Raw genomic sequence first — 24,331 nt, 5'->3', positions numbered from 1 at the left:
ATTTCCTTTATATAACCTTATTGAATCCTAATAGCAAGCAAATGAAGTAGATTAGATAGGGATTTTCATTCTGGTTTTTATTGATAGTTATTTTCATTACAAATGTGGAAGAAGGAATAAGAAAGTAGTGTATTTTTTTTTTTTTACCCTAAATAAAAGAGCAAAGTGTTGTGTAGTAGAAGTAAGTCATAATACTATGGCATAGCATTCATGAATATGAAATAAACTATTAATATTCATGCCTTGTTCTGAGAATTTATTTTTGTTTCTTTTGCAGTGCCATACAAATTACATTCCTGTCTGTGGATCAAATGGGGACACTTATCAAAACGAATGCTTCCTCAGAAGGGCTGCTTGTAAGCACCAAAAAGAGATAACAGTAGTAGCAAGAGGACCATGCTATTCTGGTAATGCACGATATTCTTCTTAATACATGTTAGAAATGTACCTGTCATGTCTTCTGAAAGGAAGGTTCCAGTGAGAGGTGTATCCCCCAAACTGCTGCATTGATGTCGATTGTACAGTGCATCAGAGATGCTTTTTAACACCATGTGTGGCTAAGGCAGTCTTCATTTTTAATGTGTAATGTTTATTTTGTTGGAGACTGCACGTCTTTTGCCTTAATGTTTGGACTACCAGATAGAATAAGATTGGGGATGGGAAATGGTATGTTACATTTTGTTGACCTTTTCGTGGGTGGAATGGGGGTGGGGTGGAAAGGGTAGGGAATACCCATAGAAACCTATTAGTGGCATCCTAATGTGTGTCTCTTTTCAAACTCTTCAGTTTTTATATCTTTTCTGTCAGCCCTGTCACCCACTTTGCCCAGTTGTTTATATTTTATATTTACTTCCTTCTCCTTTTCTTTTATTTATATATGTTTTACATCAGTGTTCTATTTTGTACAGTATTTGCTTTCTCCTCTCAGGTGTAGTCCCCATAAAATTCCCATCACCAATTCACCATCACCACAGCCCCTTGTGCTCTTCCCACCCTTGTTTTGATCCCTGTCTCTTCCCCTCCCCTGCAGAATATTTCTGATTTATAATTGTTTGTTCCTTCTCTTTTTCTGAGTTGGTAGTGATTGTGATACTCAGAAATGTGGTTGGGAACAGGGATGCATGTGAGGTATTATAATCAGAATAACTGAAGGTTACTAGTAAAAGTGGAGATACTTACATGCTCTGCTCTACTTCCTTTCTTTCTCTATTACAGAGCTTAAAAGTTTGTGCTTGTACTAAAAGTGAAGATTGTAGGACCAGCTATAAAGTTAGAGGGCACAGTTCCAAAAACTGCTCTGTCTCTGATAACAACTGTAAGTTTGGGAGATTTCCCAAACCACTGTCAACTTTAATAATTCACTAAGATGACTCACAAAACTCCCTAAAAGCTAATATACTGATGGGTATGATTTATTGCTTGGGAAGAACCACAGATTAAAATCAGCCACAGGAAGAGATGCATTGGAAAGAGCCTGGGAGGAGCCCAAACATGGAGCTTATCTTAATTCTCGCCCTGTGGAGTTGTGGACAGTGTGAATTCTTCCTGGCCAGTGTGTGACAGCAACGTGGAGCACTGCCAGCCAGGGAGCTTGTCTGGGCCTGAGTCTTTTTTTTTGAAACTCCACTACATATATACGATCCATTGATTCATTTTCCACTTGATTGGTCTCAAATTCTAGATGTTCTAACACTGTTATTCAAAGCCCCCACTCTAAATGACATGGTCTTCCTGGTGTAACTGCCCTCTGTCATAAGACTGTTGAGTGTGCTGGCCTAAGAGCTGATGTGGTTGGCACCCTCTCCACATAGAACACTTCAGTGAGGTATGACATTGATTAGTTCCAGAAGCTGAGGGCAAAGGCCAGACCTCTCTTTGGGCAAGACCAAATCATTTTGCACATAATAAATAATTAGGTGGTTGATGAAATTATTATGTCTTAGGCAAATACACTCATTGGATATGGTTTCTGTGTACATCTCTAAGTACACAGGCTTGATTCAGAGACTAAATAGGAATATGAAATTTGTTACAATCCCGCATTAATTATGCATCATTTATGAGCAGTATATGTTTAAGACATCAGCTGTTTGAATAGGCAGTGGATGTGAAACATTAGGAGGCAGAGTGGTGGGTTAGAAAGGGCACTGCACTAGGATTAAAACACCTGGCTTTATCAAGTATTTATTTCTTATATTACCTTAGACAAGTCACTTAGCCTCTCTGAGCTTCAATTTTCTAAATTGTTAAATATAAATCATCTCTAGGGGTTGTTAAATGAGAATTGAGTGAACTAAGCTATATTGATTTTTTTTTTTTTTTGCATGTCCTTTGGTCCCATTTCCTTTTCTAGAAATACCATTCTCTTTTGCTTACCTGAAAACTCTTTCTGTAGTGCTATAAATTGAGTTTAAGCCTTTTCTCCTTCGTGAAACCATTCTTCTGTGGCATCTCCTGGCAGAGATTGTTCACAATTTGTGCATATTTTATTTATCTGACACATCTGTCTCTTGTCAGATCAGTCATTTCTCAACCAGAAGGCACTATGATCTCTGTCTGGGAGTTACATGATAATCTCAGGTTGGGCTGCAGTTACGTGGATGGGGGAAGGTGTGTGCATACTGGAAATATAATCTAAAGAAGAGCTCAGTCTCTATAAGAGTAGTCATAAAATTTATTTCAGAAATTTAATTAAAGGAAGACATGAGATATTACAGTTACTACAATTTATGCATTGTGACTGTGTCTCATTTATCATTTTATTCCTAGCATTTATTCAGCTGCTTAGCACATTATAGACACCTAACCGTATATATGGAATAGAAGCAAAAGGTAGTGTTTTTGTAAGAAAAACTTGTCATAATAATAATTTTATTTTGTGTGCTGTATTCTTTCTCTTTTTTATGATCTTTTATGCTTTTCATTATTACTCAGAGAAGATGTAACTTTTTATGGTTCATTAATCAAAATTAAATGCAATTTAAAACATTCATATGAAGATTTTGCAATGGGTTCTACATAAAATCTATATTTTTCCAGTTATTCCCTGTCTTTCATGTCATACCTGGGGCTTTGGTTATTGTCTGAAGGAGCTTGAAGGGAAGGAACAGTATTGTGATTTTGTCTTCCATGTAGAGAACTGTTGGAAGAACTGGGTTGGGTTCTCTGGGGTTCCTCTTCCCTGAGAGAAAGTGTCAAATTTTCGCTTGCCCTGTCTACCTTTTTTTTTTTAGATTTATTTATTTGTGCATACAGAACTGGGGTACAAGCCAGAGGTGCAGGGCGGTGAAAGGATTCACTAGTGACAGAGTGGGGAGCAGAACACTGCTGAGGGGAGCAGCGGGCTGGTCAGGAGAGGTCTGCCAGGCCATGTGGGTCAGCTCCCTGATCCAACCGGCACTGAAGCTGCTGCAGCCAGCTTGCAGTGCTGTGCTTTAACCAGATGCGGTCAGCAGGGAGGGCCCCTCCTGTTTACCTTTTAACTGCTCCACACTTATGATAGATCATATGCTCAGCTCTGTATGTTGGTACTTTTAACATTATAAAATGCATTTGGTAGCATTTTTCCTGACTTCTTGTCAGTAACTTGGAGGGAGATTCTTAATTTCCTCATAACAAGTTTCCAGATCTATTTCTAGCTAAGTTTCCTAAATGAAGTTAATTTCATCAGTAATATGAAAAACTTCACCTTGAGTTTTATTCCCCGCTCTAAACTTTAGGGTGTTTATTATCTTTTGCCTTTGGACTTTACCCAAAGATTTTTGGAGCAAGACCCAAAGCTCTTTTCTCCCCTCCTTTCAAGCCTCAACAAAATTAAAAATTTCTTCTTTTAAATGAGTTAATTAATATGATTTCGATTTACCCATTTACTTTATAACACTTATTAGTCTTTTCTTTCTTCAAAGCTCCTGGGTATTCTGAATAGGTTACAAAGATGCGTATTTGTAGATCATTTTGTGTGCAAGGAATTCATATTTGAAGAAAGACATGAAATAAAATAGTTCAGTCTATAAGAATGAACAGTTAGGAAAATAACTCTTAGAGGAATTCGGTGAATATCAGAGGAGAAGGCATTAGGGCATGGCAAGAGGGTTAATTCGGTTGTATGATGGTACTCAGACTTCTGTGGTGGGTATGGTGTGGTATAGACATACACAGTGGTGTGAAGCTGTACAGAAATATGCATGATAGTATAAATCAATAAAATTTTATAAAATAAGAGAACGAATTGTTAGACATAAGAAATGAAAAAAATGCTACATGAGAATGGAAATCACTGATTTTTGATAAGAAAATTTGAAATTCTAAGAAAAAGGTTCATGTTCATCTTTTGTTTTTCTCTTTAGATAATGGCTCTGGATCTGGAGAAGGAGGTATGTTTCTAGGGCCTCTTAAGAGATATTTGTTTTATCTTTTTAAAACAGCTTTATTGAGATAAAATTTTAATACTATGCAGTTAAAATGTATAGTTCACTGGTGTTTAGTATATTGAGTTGTGCATTTATCAGGATAGTAAATTTTAGAACATTTTAGTATCCCTAACCATCACCCAACACCACCACCTTTGTCCTAGGCATTCCTTGTTTCATATAGTTAATTTTTACTAAAGATTTGTAACCAGAAGAAATTGAGATTGCACCAAAGTACCTTTTCCTTAGAATTATTCCCACAAATGATTTTCACTTGGCCTAGAATATTTGTCACTTTCTCCACTCTTACCAAATTTTGCTCAAAAAGAATTTTCAATGTTACAGGATTAAAAAATTCTAGGGTGAGTTGTGCATAGCAAGGAGAAGACTTGCAGAATAACTTGTAGTAACCAAAGTATAATATAAATTCTTGCCATTTATGTTTTTGATTGTATTTTACAAATATAAATGGGTTATTTCTGCTGTTTAAAAAACCTAATATTTGGTCTTAGCATATGACAAAGTTTACTGTTAACAGATTGGAGAATGACTAGTTTCTCTGAGATCCAATTAGGCTGTAATTAGTTGTATATCCACTGTTTGCAAAATAATATTTTGGGTACTTTGGGAGATATACTAAAAGAAAACTTACTCCAACAAAGGTCACACTTAGCTTACTGTGTGTTTCAGTTGAAAATTATAGCTATAATCTTTTCAATACTATCTAAGACCTTACTCTAGACTTTCACAGTCATAGAATTCTAAGATTTTCAGTTACGTAGATAGAAGAATTGTCATGAGGAAGAATTACAGAAGTGACAGTTTTTCAGCCTAAAAAAAAAAAAAAGATTAGAACAGTGCAACAGTAGAATTTGATTTAAGTGGACATATACAAGACAAGCAGAAGCTACATGATCATGTGTGAAGAATCATTTTATAAATTCTCGAGCTTAGAGCTTGAAAAGATTTTAAGAAATCATGAGGTCTTGCCTCTGTGGTCAGATACTCAGTTCTGTTGTTGGTCTGTATTAGAGGAGGTAGATTTGAAGTTTGCTTATATAGTATTGGATGTCCTGTCCTGAGGACATAGTATGATAAATTTATTTTTTTAAGAGAATGTGAATTAGAAAGGTTTAGTCCATGTACAAACTTTAATGAGCTCATGGTGATTTCTAGGGCACATGTTTTCAAAACCTCAAATGTAAAATATAATCACTGGGGGTATGTTTGTGAATATGCCTGAGAATTTGAGGGATGGTTTCTTCAGGTGTTAGCACACATCAAAATTGGAAGTTTGGGAGCGTTGTCAAAAGACAGTAGGTCTTGTATGTAATATCTTCTTTATTGATTGACACCCCCTGAATAAAGTGCTTTCCCCAAACAGAACTGTCTAAATTAGTTTCAGAACTGATCTCCTTGTCTGTTTGCTAAGATCAAAGTAGAGTTCACTGCAGTCAAGATCTTCAGTGTGCCCTGAATTGGAAGCATTGGGCACTGCTATGTAAAGTGGCAAAACAGAAAAAGGGGCAAGTCCTTTTTAAAGCAATGTCTTTTTTAAAAATTGAAGATAAATAGTTTAACTTGGAGTTAGATGTTATGTATTTAGAAAGGCTGGTGAGAAACTGATGTGATGATATGTTCAGTCACTTACCTACCTAACCAGAAATGCACAGGCAGGCTTTTCAGTCGGGTGGTCACTGGGCTTAATGTACTGCTTATATATTCCTTCTATGTATATGGTAATTATTTTAAAAGCTATTAATTATCAGAACCTATTCTGGTGTAATTTTTGAACATAGGTTGAGGGATTATGTTGCTAACATCAATATTTGTTTCGAGGCTTCACCAGAGACAGAGTGGGGAACAGAACAGGCAGATTGACAAAGCACACTGCTGAGGGGAGCAGTGGGCAGGTCAGGAGAGGTCTGTCGCACCATGTGGGTCACCTCCAGGGCGGGGATCAATCTCATGCTGAAGTGGCTTTAGCTTCTTAGTGCTGTGCTTTAACCTGCTGCGCCACCAGGGAGAGCCAGTACTGATAACATTTTAAAATCCAAGCGAAAACTAAACCAAAGAAATCCTGTATATCTGTAGAAATGAGGCTACCAGGCGGGGAGGGCGGGGGTAGAGTTAAGGAGGGAAGAGTCCAATGAGCTGTTGGTGCTTACCATGGGAACATAACATTTAAAGAGGTATGGCAGTCATGTCATAGGCAGTAGTATAAATCAAAAAAATTCCAGGCATTGGTAGATTTTGGAAGTGATTGTTTACAGTAACTTTGGGTACATTTTCCCAGAAATAAGATAATGGCTACTAAAACATGAAAGTATCTAGAAAGGGTCCCTTTTTTTTTTTGGAAAAATTGATTTTTTTCTTTTTAAACAGAGGAAGAAGGTTCAGGTGCAGAAGTTCACAGAAAACATTCCAAGTGTGGACCCTGCAAATATAAAGCTGAGTGTGATGAAGACGCAGAAAATGTTGGGTGAGTTGATAGAGGGAGAGGGATAAACTTAAGTGGAAGTTAACCAACATTGTAATCTTTTAGAAATGTGTCATTTAATTTAGTTTTGAACAGTTTGTGTGATTTTTCTATTGTTTTTTTTTTAAATGCTAGTCTCTTGACTTTTCCCTTAAGTTTATATGATACAGCTTTTAAATTCAATTTTCAGTTTAAGTATATTTTAAGATCCTATTATAGTTCTACCTCTGCCTTTCTTCGATTGATTTTCTTTTGTTTGTTTTACTCCAGTGCCAATTTTATTCACGAGAAATACTCTTGTTCTTAACATTTTCTGCTGTATTTTCCATTAGTATTTATACAAAAGTTTGATATATTTCACTGTATAAGGAAAATCTAAAGCTTCTGAAATTTTAGATATAAGTAAATATTATATAATGAGTAAAATTATCTCTAGAAATAATTTTGCACAGGCTTGATATATGTTTCCTTTTCTCACTCATATTCACAGAGGCAGGCTTTTTAAATGGATACCATTTTCTATCTACTTTTTGTTCCCTCCTGGTAAGAACTGGTAGTGTTTGCACAACAGTAGCAACATAGACATCATCTACACAGTCATGTTTGCTTGTTTCTTTCATCAGCTTCCTGTTTACTTATTCCCAGTCTCAACCTTTTTTCATTTCCCTGTGGTGCCTGCTTTTTGCATAGTTGATTCTAAAAGCTTTAATGCTGACTTCAGGACCATGTAGCTCAAATGGATCTTCATTTCCTCAGTTTCCTCTTAGTGCATATTTTATTTATTTAAAGATTTATTTTTGTTTATGCATATAATAACTGGGGTGTAGTGTATGTCAGAGGTACAGGGGGTGAGAGGATTCACCAGAGACAAAGTAGGGAGCAGAACAGGCACATTGACTGACATACACTGCTGAGGGGAGCATTGGGAGGGTCATGTGGGTCACTTCCCAGGCTCTGGATTGAATTTGTGCAGTAATAGCTTCCTGGTGCTGCGCTTTAATCTGTTGCGCCTCCTGGAAGGGCCCTGATTTCTTTTCAATTTAATTTTTAATCAAGTAACAATGGTGCATTACTATACAGATTTCAGGTGCACAGCATAATTTGATATGTATATAAGCTATCTTAAAATCACCACCAGAAGTCTAGTTCCATCCACCACTATAGTTGATTCCTTCTTTCTGATTACACTTCTTGCTACTCCTCTAGTAACTGCAACTTTGCTTATATAATCTTAAGAGTTTATTTTCATTGTATTTTGCTTGTTCGTTTATCTTCCACATCTGAATGAAATCATGTATACTTGTCTTTCACTGTTGATTTATTTCACTGATATGTGGAGCCATGTCAGGGATCTGGATAATAACCAGAAGGTGAGGGGGTAGGGACGGGATTCCTGGCACATCCCGAATGCCTTTCCCCCACCTTCCACCTTTCCTTAGCTGTTGCACAGCTGCAAAGGAAGTTAAACCAAGTGAGTAAGGTACACCCACTACTTTAATTCTACGAGTCACAACTTGACAAACTTTCCAACCTTGGGATAGCACTGTCTGAAAACTATATTTGAGTCAGTAAGACTTAGCCTGGCCCTTTTCACCTATGGAAGTACATACCGTGCAGAGCAACCTTATTAGTGATTTTCCAACTTGGCCACATTCACATAAGAAATACATTTACAGAACGGACCAAACGCAGCTATGTATACACATTTAATAATGCATATTAAGTAAAAAAAAATCATATTAAATATCTGCCTTTATGAAATGCAGTCCTTATTCTTTTCTAAAAAAAATATTGGTAGAGAGCCAATGAGTTGACTTAATAATCCACTAGTGATTGTGACCTGCAATTTGAAAACTATTTCTCTGTATTATAACCATAATAGATATTATATATTTTAGGTATGGGTATTCATGTGAAAATATTATCTTTTTTCATTTATGAATGTCTTTCCTGTCATTAGAAGTGCTATATAACCTATGTGGTTTCCAAGGGGCAATTAAAATCTTTCTTTTGCTTTAAAGCTCTTTCTCCTTTTCTTGTAATAGTTTTAAAAATTGTCATTTTGGGGAGGGAGATAAGGCACCATGTAAATTAATTTTCTGCTGATAAGAGAAATATCTAGTCATTTAAATGGAAATGATTTAAATATATCATTTTCTCAATCAGACTATATGGAACAATTTAACATTCTTAGTGTTAAATATTGTGCAGTATGTTGAGTTTTCTGACATTTTTCTATAAATTATTTTTCTAGCTTCTGGAGATTTCTGTTGAGCACAGAAATATTATTCTGATTTTCCAAGTAAAGCTGGCCTTACACATGACTGAATGGCTTGCCATTAGGTAGCAAAACAGAACGTGGGCCTTTTAACAGGGACTTACCCATTGCTACACCTAAGTAATTCCATAATGTTCTTCGAGGCCACTGATGTGTGGTGGTTTTTTTTTTACCCCTATACTTAAGGCTCTATTCTGCTTTGTGTTTTGGGTTCCTATTTAAAAGTTTTTATTCTCCATTTTTGGCTATTAGCTAATGTTTTACTGTCAATGTGCTTTGCCAATGAGCCTGACTATAGAGAACCCCTTACATTTAATTTGTTTCTCTGCTTCCCACGAAGCAGTTTGCTTACTAGGAATTGTATCTAATGTAGTAATAAATTTTTTTTTAAAGATTTGTTTATTTATGCATATGAGAACTAGGGTACAAGCCAGAGAGAGGTACAGGGGATGAGAGTATTCATTAGAGACAGAGTGGGGAGCAGAACAGGCAGATTGATGAAGTACATTGCTGAGGGGAGCAGTGGACAAGACAGGAGAGGTCTTCTGTGTCATATGGGTTACCGGGTTACCTCCTAGGCTGGGGATTGAATTCATGCTGAAACAGCTACAGCTAGCTTCCTAGAGCTAGGCTTAAATGTGGTGTGCCCCTAATGTAGAGAGGGCCCCTAATGTAGGAATAAATTCTAAATGTAAAATAAGAGTTAATAGGCTTGTCTCAGTGAAGTACATGCACATGATTTATTGCATGTAATTTTTTTAAAGATTTATTTATTTAAACATTCAGAACTGAGGTACAGGCCAGAGGTGTGGGGGGTGAGAGGATTCACCAGAGATAGAGTGGGGAGCAGAACAGGCCAACTGACTAAGTACACTGCTGAGGGGGCAGCAGGTGGGTCAGGAGAGGTTTGCAGCACCAGGTGATGTGGATCACCTCCGGAGCGGGGATCAAACTCATGCTGAAGTGGCTTTAGCTTCTTAGTGCTGTGCTTTAACCCACTGTGCCACCAGGGAGGGCCCTATTGCATGTATTTTTATTTCTCTTGCCTGCTCATTGGCTATTTTAATTTACTTATAATCAAATTATTTTGGCTTCTTGAAGGCTTTTCCTTTTCCTTCCTGAAACACACTGTCCAGTGACATTGTGGGCTTTGCATGGATTTGTTATGGTTATAGTTATTAAAATATTTACCATTTGAATTCATAATGAGCTGAGTAGTTGAGGTCCCAAGAAGTTTAACTCCCACATAGGTGAGGTTTCAGTTACAATATTTTTTTTCAAATTATTTGTCATCATCATCACTGGATTATAAATTCAGTTTGGTGGGTTACTATGAGTAGTTTTAAAGAACATAGTGTAGAAAACATTAGAGTACATTGCATATAATAATTCCATTTAATAAACTATACACAGTGGATTTCCCACCTAGTCTTAAAACTTGGAAACAGTATACTCTTGTATAGCAGACTGTATTTCTTAAACCATATTTTCTTAGCAGCCACATTCCCTCCTTTTCTAGACAGTATTTCTTTTCTTTTTTAAGATTTATTTATTTATTCATTCAGAAATGGGGTTATAGGCCAGAGGTGCAGGGGCAGTGAGAGGATTCACCAGACAGAGTGGGGAACAGCGGGTGGGTCAGGAGAGGTCTTCCGCGCCATGTGGGTCACCTCCAGCGGGGACAGTGATCGAACTCATGTGGAAGTGGCTTTAGCTTCTTAGTACTGTACTTTTAACCCACTGTGTCACCAGGGAGGGCCTCTAGACAGTATTTATAATCTCTTCGAGGCTGAAGTTGTTGTTTGGTCAGAAGAGCCAAATGATCAGCACTCCTTTCAATAGCAGTCCCAAATGCCTGCATGTATGGGTTTGAGGAACCTGTAGTTTCATCACACATGATGTCACTACAGATGAGTTATAAAAATCCTCAAATCGGCCCTCCCTGATGGTGCATCGGGTTAGGACACAGCACTGCAAGCTAGCCATAGCTGCTTAAGTGTGAGTTTGATTCCCTGCTCTGAAGGCGATCCACAATGTGCAGCAGACCTTTCCTGATCTGCCCGCTGCCCCCCTTAGCAGTGCACTTAGTTAATTTGCCTGTTCTTCTCCCCACTCTGTCTCTGGTGAATCCTCTCACTGCCCCTGCACCTCTGGTCTGTACCCAGTTCTGTATGCACAAATAAATGTTTAGAAAATTATTAAAGAAAAACTTTCTGTGATAAGGAATTTTTTTTTTAAATCCTCAAATCACTCCCTTTGAATTTTGTGATGTACTTTTATGAAAATCTTCCCTGCACTTCTGCTGGTATTCTTTGGAGGTAGTGTTTCCATTTCTTTTTTTTTTTTTGCCCCATATGAAACAAGAGCTCAGAATTGTCATTGTATGGTAGGACAGTCAGCACTGATAAGCAGCTAATGAATATACCTGCTGGACATGCTTGTTATTGGTGCTAATATGTTCTATTTTGACAAAGATTGCTGATGAGTTTCCCTAAAAATGTTCAATGAAATATTTTTTCTTGTTTGAACAGAGTGAGTATTGCTATATGTCTGTATCCTCCATTGTGTCCTCCTTTGTAGGAAGAGGACTTAAAAAGAGCCACAAAGTACCTTTCCTACTGTTAGAGGCAGGGAAAGGGAAGCCCCTGAACCCCCAAACCTGCCTGCTCTAAATAGGTTCTGCTATCCACCACATCAAAACAAAACATGTAAGATCTTTAATGGAACGGAACTTTAATACAATCAGTGTGCAATACAGCAAAGACAAAGAATATACTTCTAAATCAAACACCAAAAGTTACCCATCACCTCATGGTAAAAGTAGAAAAATAAAATAATGGGGTTGGCCCAAAAGAAGGCCTGAAAGTCTGCCACAAGTACTAAAGCATATTCTGGCGGGGGCCCATGGAAAAGGGTCAGAAGTGGCCAGACAAGTCTGGAAGAAAAAGAGAAAAATCGAAACCAAGATAAACGCTGCCATAGTTAACCTCTTTGTGGGTCTCTCACCCACATCTGTTTCAACCAGTCCAGAACCAAGAAGCCGGCATGGTTTCTTTACATGTCTCTCTTCCCGGTGGCTCCCTCAGGTCACCTTCTGGCTCTCTGTCCTGCTTCCTTCCTTTTCAGTCTCCTCTCCAAATTCTTCTCTTCTCTCTTCAGCGCCAACCTTCTTTTGGGTGGGGCAGGGAACCTGGAACCTCCCCTTTTCCTGGCGACCACCCTGTTGCACTACCATTATTTATTTTTCTACTCTCATTTACCTCCTAATTATAGATGACAGTTTTCCTTGTTTAATACTGCCTTACTCAAGGTATATTGGAGCATTAGGTCTTTAAAACTATTTAGATTTAATAAATTTCTATGTGGTCCCTTAGATGATAATGGGGAAAATAATTATATGCTCCCCCATAATAGGAAATAAGCACTACTAAACATTATGCTATACAAAGTATAATCAGTGTTAGCAAGGATGAGATCCTTTGTCCAGAAATATATTCCTATAGTTCCATACAGCTGCCAAAGCAGGTTTCCTTTGAGAAGTTTTTTTTTTTTTTATAGGTTTATTTATTTATTCATACAGAGCTGGGGTACAGGCCAGAGATGCGGAGGGTGAGAGGACTCACCAGAGACAGAGTGGGGAGCAGAACAGGCAGATCTATGAAGTACACTGCTGAGGGGAGCAGTGGGCAGGTCAGGAGAGGTCTGCCACGCCATGTGGATCTCCTCTGGGGCAGGCGGGGATCGAACTCATGCGGAAGTGGCTTTAGCTTCTTAGTGCAGTGCTTTAACCCACTGCGCCACCAGGGAGGGCCCCTGAGAAGTTTGTTTTTAAAATGCAACATGACTCATGAAGTTTTCTGAGCACTCGTTCTTTGATACTGTAGTTCTTTCAGTCCCTCCCTTGGTGTCCCCTCTACTTGCTTATGTCCTGTTCTTCCTTCTGGGCTTAACTGAACTGTGCTTAGGTTGGATGTTAGCACTTCTTCCTGGAATCCCTGTTTCCACCATGTCTGTGAGGTAGGCAACCTTATTTTGTGTTTCTGCCTGGCGTCAAGAAACACCCCCTGCAGAGGACATACACTGTTGGGGTCACTAGCAGATTGCAGGATCTTTGAGGACAGGACTTCATCTTGCTGGTTTCTGCTTTAAATTGCTCTCAGGTTGGATAATTTAGGGTTCCTCTATAGGCCTTTGCTGAAATGGAGGCAACTAATATTAGGGTTTTATTAATCTCTTAGAGCTGCTACTGGGTCCTTGTGAGGATTTAATAATGTGTGGAAAAAAGACTTTCATTGCACTCAACTTGTTGCAGCTCTCATTAGGTGTTTGTTCATTGTAGTAACTTCACATGTATTGGTTTAGCCAGTTTTTTTTTTTAACTGCTTAATAAATGCTTCATAGCAAGAAGGAATACTTTCTATATAGAATAAGGAAAAGGAAAGGATAGATATTTTTTATTAATAATACCTTTCAGATGTATGTGGTGTTTGATTTCAAAGGGCTTTTGACAAAAGCGTATTTGATTCAGTGTTTGGAGGCATTATTCCTATTTTAAAGACTTAAGAGTTGTGATTTGCCTAAATCACAGAGGTCTTTGAATGTATTTATTTATCTATGTATGTACGCGTTCATGCTTTTGAAATTCACAGTGTTAGAAATTCAAAAGAATTTACAGAAAAATGTCTATTTCCCACTCCTGTTCCCCAGCTTTCTTTACTTGCAAATATTGTGCTATTTCTTAAATTTCCTAGACATATTTCATGCATGTTTAAACAAATTTGTGCATGTATTTTTTCTTTGCTTTCTTAAAACTATTGGTAACACACTATACATACTGTTTGTTCTACACTTTATTTGAAACTTATGTAAAATGTACACTATACTGAGAAGTGTTGAGAACATGCACATGCAGTTTAAAGAACACTATACCCATGCACCTGATGTCTAGGGAACAATGTAGAGTATAGCCAGATTAATAGAACCCAGCGTGGACCCTACCATGAAGGAAAGGAGTCTGTTCCCTAAGGTGCTTGTTTGGTTCTGGCAGCAGGACATGGAGCGGAGAGCAGGACACTCATCACATATGGTCAGGGCAAGCCAAGTACAGACCAGAATCTGGATCAGCCATCAATGTGACTGTCATGTGAAAGTATTTCAGTATGGCTAGTTGCCCACTGAAATGTGTACAGGGTGGACTACAGCTTAGCTACATTTGGGGTTGTCTTCATAAGTCTTCATTGTTGTGTCTTTTCCAGCAACACTCAATTCTCTAAATCTCCTCTATCAACCTTGTATTCTACAGTTCACTTTGGTTGTGACACCCTACTTGGAGCTAGCACTGACTCCCCCTCCCCAGGTTCAAGGTTCACATACACAAGATTTCCTCTGTCCCTTGACACACTTTAGATATATTAAATAACAAAAATTCAACTCAGTTAATTTTAAAGCTCTTTATGAAAGGATCAGTGAATTTTGCAGTAAATAGAAAGGTACTCCAGGTTGTACAAAATAAAAAAATGAAAGATTTTTATAGGCAGAAATGGGCAAGATAAGAATGAGCCCATTTCAGGCTTGGGCAATTTGTGGGGAATGTTGCCATTACCATCAAGCCAAGGCCACCACGTCCTCTTTGTAGTCAGAGGACAGAATGCCTAGATAAGACTGATCTACATTCTCATCTGTACTCACCTTGCCCTGACCAGATGCCAAGGGCTTTCCTTTGGCAGATTATCTTGTCTTCTTTGGTGGAATGGAAAAGATTTCCTCATTGTTGCTGACCAGAAAATTTCATAGTGACTAAATAGGACTACATTCCTGGGAGAGGTTGAAACTGCAGGGACCTTGTAATTGCAGTTAGAGTAGGTCTTGAGTCTTGGTAGAATTAGCACAAACACCTCTATTTTGGATTTTGTTTTCTCTCTTGTCATTTTCTTTTGTAGACCCCAGATGTGTAAATGTGGTCCATTGTGCTTTTGTTTAGCATCCTTCTAATTTCAAGTTGCCATAACCTACCTTCAGGTTTGATAATTTGCTGAAATGACTCACAGAACATAGGCAAGTGCTGCACTTGCTGTTTGTTATTGATATAAAGGGTGCAAATGGTCAGCCAGGTGAAGAGGTGGCAGGGTGGGGTGTAAAAGGTGTTGTGCAGGAGCATCTATTCTGTCCCAGGTATCATGTCTGCCTTCCCAGCATGAGGACGTGTTCACCGACCTGGAAGCTTCCCAAACTCTTTGGTTTCACTTTTTCTAATTGAGTTTTCATTATTGGCTAAATCATTAGTGATTGAATTCCATCTCCAATACTTCTCCCTTCCGTAGAGATCAGATGGGTTGATGGGTGCTGGGAGTCCTGGTTGGTTTTTCTGGTGATGACTTCTGAACACCCCCTCTCACTTGCCCACCCCACCTCAAGATTTCCTCTGTCCCTGACACACATTTCTTTATACAAAAGACTTGGTCATCTAGTTCCAAGAAACTACTGAGAATGGGGGTAGGGGGACAGAAATCCCAATGTATTTTTTATGATACCACGGTATCCTAGAAATGCTTTATCACTACTAAAATACCAACAAATCTTTCACCGTTAAATTCTTGGTTTTCCTCTCTATTATGTCTTTCAGTAATTTGTGAGAAAGAGAACACTGTTTAAAAAACACTGAGATCTTGTGCTGGGGAGTGTTCTTGCTCTTCAGCTAATACTTGATTTGTAACTTGGCAAGTCTACAGTTTTAGGTGGGAGATTGCCCCTCAGAGTTGAAAGCATTGCTGCCTTCTAGTGTTGCTGTCATACCCTGAGACCACAGTGGTCCCAAAGCCTTTGTATGATTTGTTTTCTCTCATTTAAAGCATGTTTGTCCCCAGTGTGATGAGTTGTCATAGTAACATGTCCTTTCCTAGAAATGTATAGACTTCTGATTTGAGCACTATCCTTTAAACTCCTTGGTGTTTCCTTTTCCTCCCTTTCTGCTCCTGGTTCTTATGGTATCTGGAAGTTAGGCATCCTGGATGGGTCCTTTAATTTAGCTTCTCTCTCCTGTTTTCTAGTTATAAAATTTTGCTCTATTTTCTAAGAGATTTTTTTTTTTTACTTTATCTTAGTCTTTTTGAGTTTTTCACTTTTGCTGTGATTTTAATTTCCAGGAACTTCTTTTGTTGTTGTTCTAATAGTCTTCATCTTTTGAAAATAGCATCTTCTTGTTTTCTGATTCCAAATGTCTTTTTTGTTTGTTTTTACTGTCTTTTGATCTTTGGTCAAATTTGGAAGTTCGTATTTTAAACAGTCATTCATTTTACCTAGTTGTCAAACTTGATGGTTTAAAATCATTTGTTATAACCTTTTACCTTTAAACCATAGTCCCATTGAATCTGTAGTGTTTTTATTATTGATGCTTTTTCTTTCTTTGTTCATTTTGCTTGGTTGATTTGAAGTCTTTTGAAATGAAGACTTTCATTTGAGTTTAAGATGGCTTCTTAAACTGCAAACCAGGTAGATGGCTGAGGGACGGGTGTTTACAGGAGAGGGGAAGCTCCAAGACACCAGTATCCCTGGTGTGTTTGAGACAAGAGTGAGGCCAATTTAATGAGAAGATTTTTCATGCTGTGAGTATGAGAAATAGCTACTTACCCATTGACTTCCTATGCCGAACACTCTATTTTATGTAACAATAACAATGAGTACAGAGAACTGTCCCCACCACTCATGTGTTACTTTCCTTCATAGTCATTTCCCCTGATTCATACCTTGTTATCAGGGTTAATGAGGCAAATGTGACTGTACTCCCGTAGAGGTGCACAGTAAATGGTTGATAAATGTTTCGAATTTGGCATATTTACTGAAGTAATTTCTTTCCACTTTAGTGGGCATTCCTGTTCCTTGGGCATCATGCCCTCTGCCACCATTGCTAGTCTGAAAATACTTGTAATTGCTGTAATCCACAGTACCAGTGGCCTCTGGAGTCTAATATTTTCCTCCTTTGCTCATTGTTTCCCTGAGCTTGGCTTCCCCTGAGATCGAGTGTCATTTTCCTTCCTCATGTGCCGTTGACAGCAGTAGTGATGGCTTGATGTCCCCATCTTGCCGGCAGTGGTAACCTCCCCTGAGGAGCACGCGTTTTCCATACACCCGGAGACCGGTGTGGTGTCTTACCTTTGTTACTGAATTTGATTACTGAAATTGTTCTATAGTACTTTCATCCTTTAGCTGCTGTTTCTGTTTTATTATTATCCCAATTTTGGCCACTGTTAAGCTCTTAAACCCAGTGTTGGCAAGGGTTTCCTGTGAAGGGCCAGATGGTAAATACTTACACTTTGCAGGCCACATATGGCCTCTGTCACATATTCCTTTTTGCTTCTGGCACCCCTTTAAAAACCTAAAAACCATTTTGGCTTCTTAGTAATTATTCTTATTGAATTATAAAATTTTGGTGCCTTGATTTTTAAATTGTGAAATAGAGACTTGATTCAGAAGTATATGAAAGCCTATATACTTGGTTTAATGCATACTATTGAAACAAACCTTTCAGTCCACAAATGGGCCATCAGCCATCCTTCAGCGCTAACGCCATGGCCCTCCCCAACTGCATCCCACACGCTTGCTACACTGAATTTTGTGGAAGTCATTCCCTTGCTTCTTGCAGAGTTTCTACTCCACGTGATAAGTTCCTCAGTAACATGTGATTTGGCACTTGATGGATGTTGACTTTTGTATAAATGGCACCATACTGCTTGTACTTTCTTTTGTCCATTGTTATGTTTTTGAGATTCATTCAGGTTAGTGCACGTTGCTGTAGTTCACTCATTGTCACCGCTCATTGAATTCAGTTGCTTGAACATAGCACATTTGTTTACATCCCACTGTTACTGTTGATGGACATTTGGATTGTTTCCAGTTTTTGTCCTTATGAATAATCCTGCTGTGAACATTCTTACTCATGTCTCCTGGTACACATGTAAGAGATTTTTCAAGGACCTTACCTGGTAGTGAAAATGATTAGGCATGCACAACTCCAATTTTTCAAAGTTAAATTTATTGGTCTCTCATATATTATCTTCTGAAACTCCTGTAGTATTGTCTTTAATTACTGGGAATTAGGAAATCTTCAAACATTTAGAAAAGGAAAAAAATAAAAGTGGACCCCTTCCCATATATCTATCACTGAACTTCAATATAATAAAAAGTCCGATTTTGTGTTAACCTGTTCTTCCCTCTCCACTTTTTTGGCAAGTATTTGAAGCAAACCCCAGCTTCATCTCGGTTCATTTTCACTTTTAATGTGCTTGATGGAGGACTTGTAGAGAGAGGTATATTAAAATCAGCTGTGGTGCATTTGGCTATCTCATTGTGGTTTTCATTAGTTTTTGCTTCATAGATTCTGAGGTTATTTTAAAATGTTCAGAATCATCTTCTCTCTTGTAAAATTTATTATCATCATGAAGGAACTTTCTTTTCTTCTCATAATCCTTTTTGCCCTGAAGTCTCTCATGCCTGATACTAGAAATAGTTATACCAAGTTTCTTCCATTCCAAGTATGGTATGGAGACTTCAGGGCAATTTGTATGCTGTCATCATAATGTATTTTAATTTTATGTTTGAAAAAAATTTAACTGCATGAGTATTGGTGTTATATATCATTAGTATTTTGTTAACATTGCACATGTATTTATACTTTTGTTCTTCATTTGTGCTTATCTCTCAGAGCTTTTATATATATAGGATCATTTTTCTACTGCCTTTATAATTTCCTTTGTGACAGCAGGTGACAAGAAGTTTCTGCTCCTTTCGAATTACTTTCATTTTACCCTCTTTCCTGAAAGATACTTCTCTTTATATAGAATTCTATTTTATCTCAGCACATTGCAGGTGTTATTTCACTCTTTTGGCTATAAATAAACAATATGGCTTCAGTGTTGCTTTTGAAGACACTTTTCTTTCTTATACTTGCTTTTTTGAAAGTAATCTTTTCTTTCTGGCTGCTTTTAAAATATTCTCTTTTTTGTTATATAAAATTTTACTTCTAGGTTCTCTTTTAAATAGTTCTGTTTGGAATTTATCAAGCGTCTTGGATATTTAGATTACTAACTTTGTTAGTTTTAGAAAATTGGAAGAGCAGGCTCTTCCTGGTGGTGCAATGGGTTGGACCGAGCTCTGCAAGCCAGCCACAGCTGCTTCAGTGTGTGTTTGATCCCTGACCCTGAAGGTGATCCACATGGTGAGGCAGACCTCTCCGACCCGCCCACTGTTCCTGCCTGCTGTCCCCTCAGCAGTGTACTTCATCAGTCTGCCTGATCTGCTTCCTACTCTGTCTCTGGTGAATCTTCTACTGACCCTGTACCTCTGGCCTGTACCTCAGTTCTGTATGCATGAATAAATCTTAAAAAAATTTTGAAGAGAAATTCATAAGACTATTGCTCTTGAAACTCCAATCAGATTTTTATTAACTCTTGTTTTCCTTGCCTTAACCTTTCTTTCATATGTTTTATATCTTTGAGTCTCCTCTGTGGTCTGGATAATTTCTTCTGATCTATTTTTCAGTTTACTAATCCATCTTTATCTAATCTGCTGTTAAATCTTCTTACTGAAATCTTTATTTCTAATAATGAATCCTTTGAGTTCTCTTTGGCCCCTTTAAAAATGGGTTTACTCTGCTCATGTACTTTATTTCCTTTTGCGTTGTGGGTATACGAATGAGGATGTATATGGAAGTGTGTTTGTGGGTGAGTGTGTAAAGGGAGAGAGAATGAGTGCTGCTGCTTTTTTCTCAAAACTGTATTTTGGAAAATGTTTGAGGACTAGGATAATAGAGTTGTTCATTTTGCAGATGACATTGAGTTTGCTTCTGTCAGTAGCCCCTTCTAGTCCTTGACACCTTAAAATAAATTCTGGGCTTGAGAGTAGTATTTTAAGTTGTAATTACCCATGTGAGAACTGGCTTGTGGTTTTGAGGTCTCAGAGGAGATGTTTTTCTTGCCTTTACGCAGTGCCACAGCTTTCCCCTGCCTGCTTTCAAACTGTTCCTTTGGAATATGACAACTCATTTTTAATTAACCTTATGCTAAAAACTTAACTTTTTGAGGTTTCAACTTTCCTAAGATCCCCAGACTGCTTCAGTGTAGGTAGATCTGTGTTCTTTGTCTCTTCCTCCCAGAGACCTGCGAAACCAAAAAAGTTGATAATTGGAATTTGCCCACGTGGCACATGTGTCTAAAATGAAGATCTGCTTCAGCAAACTTGGTGGACCATTTTCTGTGCTTGTTTTCATTTAACTTATCCTGCATATTCCTTATTTTATTGCCAGCACGTACATTTAAAATTTTTTTTTAAAAAAGATTTATTTATGTATGCAAACAAGAGCTGTAATATAGGCCAGAGGTGTGGGGGGTAAGAGGATTCACTAGAGACAGAGTGGGGAGAAGAACAGGCAGATCGACTGAAATACACTGCTGAGGAGACAGCGGGTGGGTCAGGAGAGGTCTGCTGTGCCATGTGGGTTAGCTCCCTGGCTGGGGGATTGAATTTGTGCTGCAGTGGCTGTGGACAGCTTTATGGTGCTACGACTTAACCCTTGTGTAACCAGGGAGGCCCCTAAGATGATGTTTTTAAAAAATTATAATTATTATATTTATTGCTTTTAGCAGGTTTGTAAGGCAAGGTTTCTAGCACACCATGTTGTTGGAAGCGAGACTCTATATTCCAGATAGAGTTTACTTTTCTTGAATGACGCCTTAGCTTTCTTGACCTTGTCCTTGTAAATCTCAATGCTCCATGGCTACTCAGTTAAAGAAGTTGATATGCTGCCCAAAACATTTTGAGGGGTTACATTTTCATGTTATTTAACTGTTAGATTTTTTTTTCAATCTTCCCATTGTTTAAGTGAGGTGGTAATTTGTTACCTCTTTTTGCAGATCAGTAAACTAAGACTTAGAGGAAGAATCAGGTTTGATGGTTAGCAGGGCAGTACTTAGATTCATGACCTGCTTCTCAATTCTACTTTCTTTTTACTATACTATGTTGTTTTTAATTAATTTTGGCATCGCCTGAGTACTCTAGACACGAAAATTCTAGAGAAACCACTCGATCAGTAATGTCAGGATGAAATTATCTCCAAATTTTCACTTGGAAAATTTGTTAGTTGAATTTCCATTTTGCTTTAAACTTTTATCAGTGACGAAAACAATAATTGGCTTCAGTTGCAGAAAGCAAAGAAAAGAAATAGCTTCTTATATTGTTGTAGCTTTGTGAACTACTTTTGTCCTAAAATAAACATGATTTTTGTCTTTTCAACAAGGTGTGTGTGTAATATAGATTGCAGCGGATACAGTTTTAATCCTGTGTGTGCTTCTGATGGGAGTTCATATAACAATCCATGTTTTGTTCGAGAAGCGTCTTGTATAAAGCAAGAACAGATTGATATAAGGCATCTTGGTCATTGCATAGGTAAGATCTGTTTATCTAGAGATGTGTCTTTAGCATTATCTGTCTGCAATCTTATTTATATATTTTGGTAGTTTTCCAAATTTGTAAAATGTGAAATTTTTGTTACTTTATTTTCTTTTATTTCATTTTAGAACATCTTTGTTCTGTTACTAATTTATATTTTTTTCATTTATTTGTATTCTTCTCAAGACAAACCATATTCCTTGGTAGTTTGCTTACTAAGCTGATCCTATAATAAACTTGTAGGTATAGTTCTTAAAGTTTTTCTCAAATTTGTAGCTTATAGCTGCTTAAGAAATAGCTTATTTTAATTACAGTAAAACTATAAATATTACTATATACTTATTAATCATTTTTTTCCTAGAGCATAACAGTTTACTTTTACATTCTTTCTAGTTCTTACCCATACATATTATATGAACTTTAGAGATTTTGATGTGAAGCTATTGAATGTAAGGGCAAATTACTACCTTCAATTAGAAATTGTTTTTGCCTTTCTTGCTTTTAGTCATATTTTAGAATCTATGATACCACCAACTAAGATTAAATTTCCATTTCCATCTCAGAAATAAACTAGTCACTGAAGGCAGCGATTGTAAAGCTTTGCATAGTGATACCAAAGGTGGCTTGGATAATGTGTCATTTCCAGTAACATACAAGGGCCAGGCACATTATCATGAGTATGGGATTGACTTTCCTGCTTACTAGGTCCAGCTACCCTGCTCACATGCCATCCCTTCCTTTTTTGGGCTTGTTATAGGGATATGTTTTTCTGAGCAAAGGGAAAATATCATGAAATACTCCATAACTAAGAGTTGTACTTCTGGTTTAAGCTACCAGATAATTCCCAAGAAACTCATCGGAGGAGTTTTAGGTGGGGTAGAAGTGGGTATGGTAGATGAAACCATGGTAATAGTGTTACCATGGTTTAACTTTTTTCTTGATCCCCTGTTAGATTTCTATCCACTTTTTTTTTTTTAAGATTTATTTATTTATGCCTACCTCTTGTAGGTAGAGAGACACTTGGCTTTGATCTTAAACAAGTGGTGTGGTTTGTTTTTCTTACCTGGGGTGGGATTTAGAGCCTAGGTGAAAGACTACTGAGAGAAGGGCACCTCTTCTGAGAAACTGCTGTATGGTTGACTGGAGCTACCCAGAATTTAAAATTCAGAGCAATTGGCCAAACTTGAGAATTTTGTTAATTGTTATTTGTGCAGATTTAGAATTCTTTGGAAACAGCTGGTGCTTAACTTTTATCTTGATCCCCTCTGTTAGATTTCTATCCACTTTTTTTTTTTAAAGATTTATTTATTTATGCCTACAGAACTGGGGTACAGGCTAGAGGTGTGGTGGATGAGTGGATTCACCAGAGACAGAGTGGGGAGCAGAACAGGCAGATCTACGAAATACACTGCTGAGGGGAGCAGCGGGTGGGTCAGAGGAGGTCTGCCACGCCATGTGGGTCAGCTCCCTGACCGGGGATTGAACTTTTACTGCAGTGGCTTCAGAGAGCTTCTTAATATGGTGCCACCAGGGAGAGCCCTCTATCCACTTTTAACTATACAGTCCCTCCTCCCCTCCAAGCCAAAGTTTATGCTTTCCAACAGATATATATGGTTCACTTACAGTCTTCTCAGCCCAAGGGGAGTTCACCAATTGGTTTGTTTTTATGGTAGATTTACCCTGTACATTACTGAGATTCCACATTTATCTTAATCTGATGTGTTTCCAGGGAAACAGTAGTAGAAGGTAAATCTCGAAACCATGATACCTTGGAGACAGGGTTTATCCTTTCTCTTCAGGGTATGTGTTACTTCAGTTAGTACAGGGAGAACTTTTTAAGGACATGACATCTGAGTTAGGGTCTAAATGAAACTAGACTGTTCATCGTGCAAAGCACATCTATATCTGGGATGCCTTTAGGCCTGAAATAGAAATGGCACAATAGCTCAAGCGAGTGGTGAAACGTGAGCAGAGTGAGTGGACAGAGAGTTGGCAAGAACCTGGAGCGTTTGGAGTATTTGAGAGTTTTGTGGTGCGAGAGTTAAACATGATATGTATCTTAACTTTAAAACTGTTTCTTTTATAGACCCAGATGACAATAGTTTGTTGGGGAAGAAAGATGATGGACTACAGTATCGACCAGATGTGAAAGGTGAATTATGATTTTTCCAAATTTTGGCCAACTACTGAAACATGGTAACTGACCTCCGTAGTTCCACTTCCACTCTCACCATCTTTCCAACTTTGCTCTCTGAGCAATATATTGAAATAGCTAAGCGGCATTGTATCTTAGTTTATCTGGTATGTAATTTTTTAAATTAAAAATTTTATTCAGAACGTTGTCGATTCATATGCACTTGTAAGAAATTATGAGAAAGGGCCCATTGAGTATGCCTTTCAAATCTTCACTTCTCAGCAGTCTGTCATTAACATTTGCCCTTGGTGCCCAGGCCTTTGGGTCTTGTCTCCTTTTTCTGGAACTGTTTATGGTTTCAGTTTAAAGTTATTTCTTCCTGATAAGTATTCCTTGACCCTTAAATCTAGATTAGGCACCTCTTTTATACATATACTTCCCTGTTGAGCACTTTATCTGCTCGAATTGACGTTTTTGCATATCTGCATCCTCCTCAAGGCTCTGAGTTCTGTGAGGGCAGGGGACTGTTTTGTGTTCGCTTTTATATCCCTCACACAGAGGGGCTGGCACATATGTGGACAACCACTACTGTT

The 24,331-nt window shown here is 37.9% G+C and overlaps 1 protein-coding gene across 1 annotated transcript in view; it reads left to right on the top strand.

Moving 5' to 3' along the window:
• LOC101625838 (myb/SANT-like DNA-binding domain-containing protein 3) overlaps positions 1–24,331 on the top strand; it is a 109,267-nt gene that overhangs the window by 67,155 nt on the left and 17,781 nt on the right. The window contains exons 4-8 of the mRNA XM_004677475.2: positions 278–407; positions 4,347–4,373; positions 6,795–6,891; positions 21,453–21,601; positions 23,691–23,756. Of these exons, the coding sequence (XP_004677532.1) occupies positions 278–407; positions 4,347–4,373; positions 6,795–6,891; positions 21,453–21,601; positions 23,691–23,756 (469 nt within the window). The remainder of the gene's footprint in view (positions 1–277; positions 408–4,346; positions 4,374–6,794; positions 6,892–21,452; positions 21,602–23,690; positions 23,757–24,331) is intronic.

The sequence above is a fragment of the Condylura cristata genome, unplaced genomic scaffold (assembly GCF_000260355.1).
Source record: "Condylura cristata isolate star-nosed mole 26May11 unplaced genomic scaffold, ConCri1.0 scaffold00006, whole genome shotgun sequence".
Taxonomy (NCBI): domain Eukaryota; kingdom Metazoa; phylum Chordata; class Mammalia; order Eulipotyphla; family Talpidae; genus Condylura; species Condylura cristata.
This window is presented reverse-complemented; position numbering and strand designations above follow the sequence as displayed.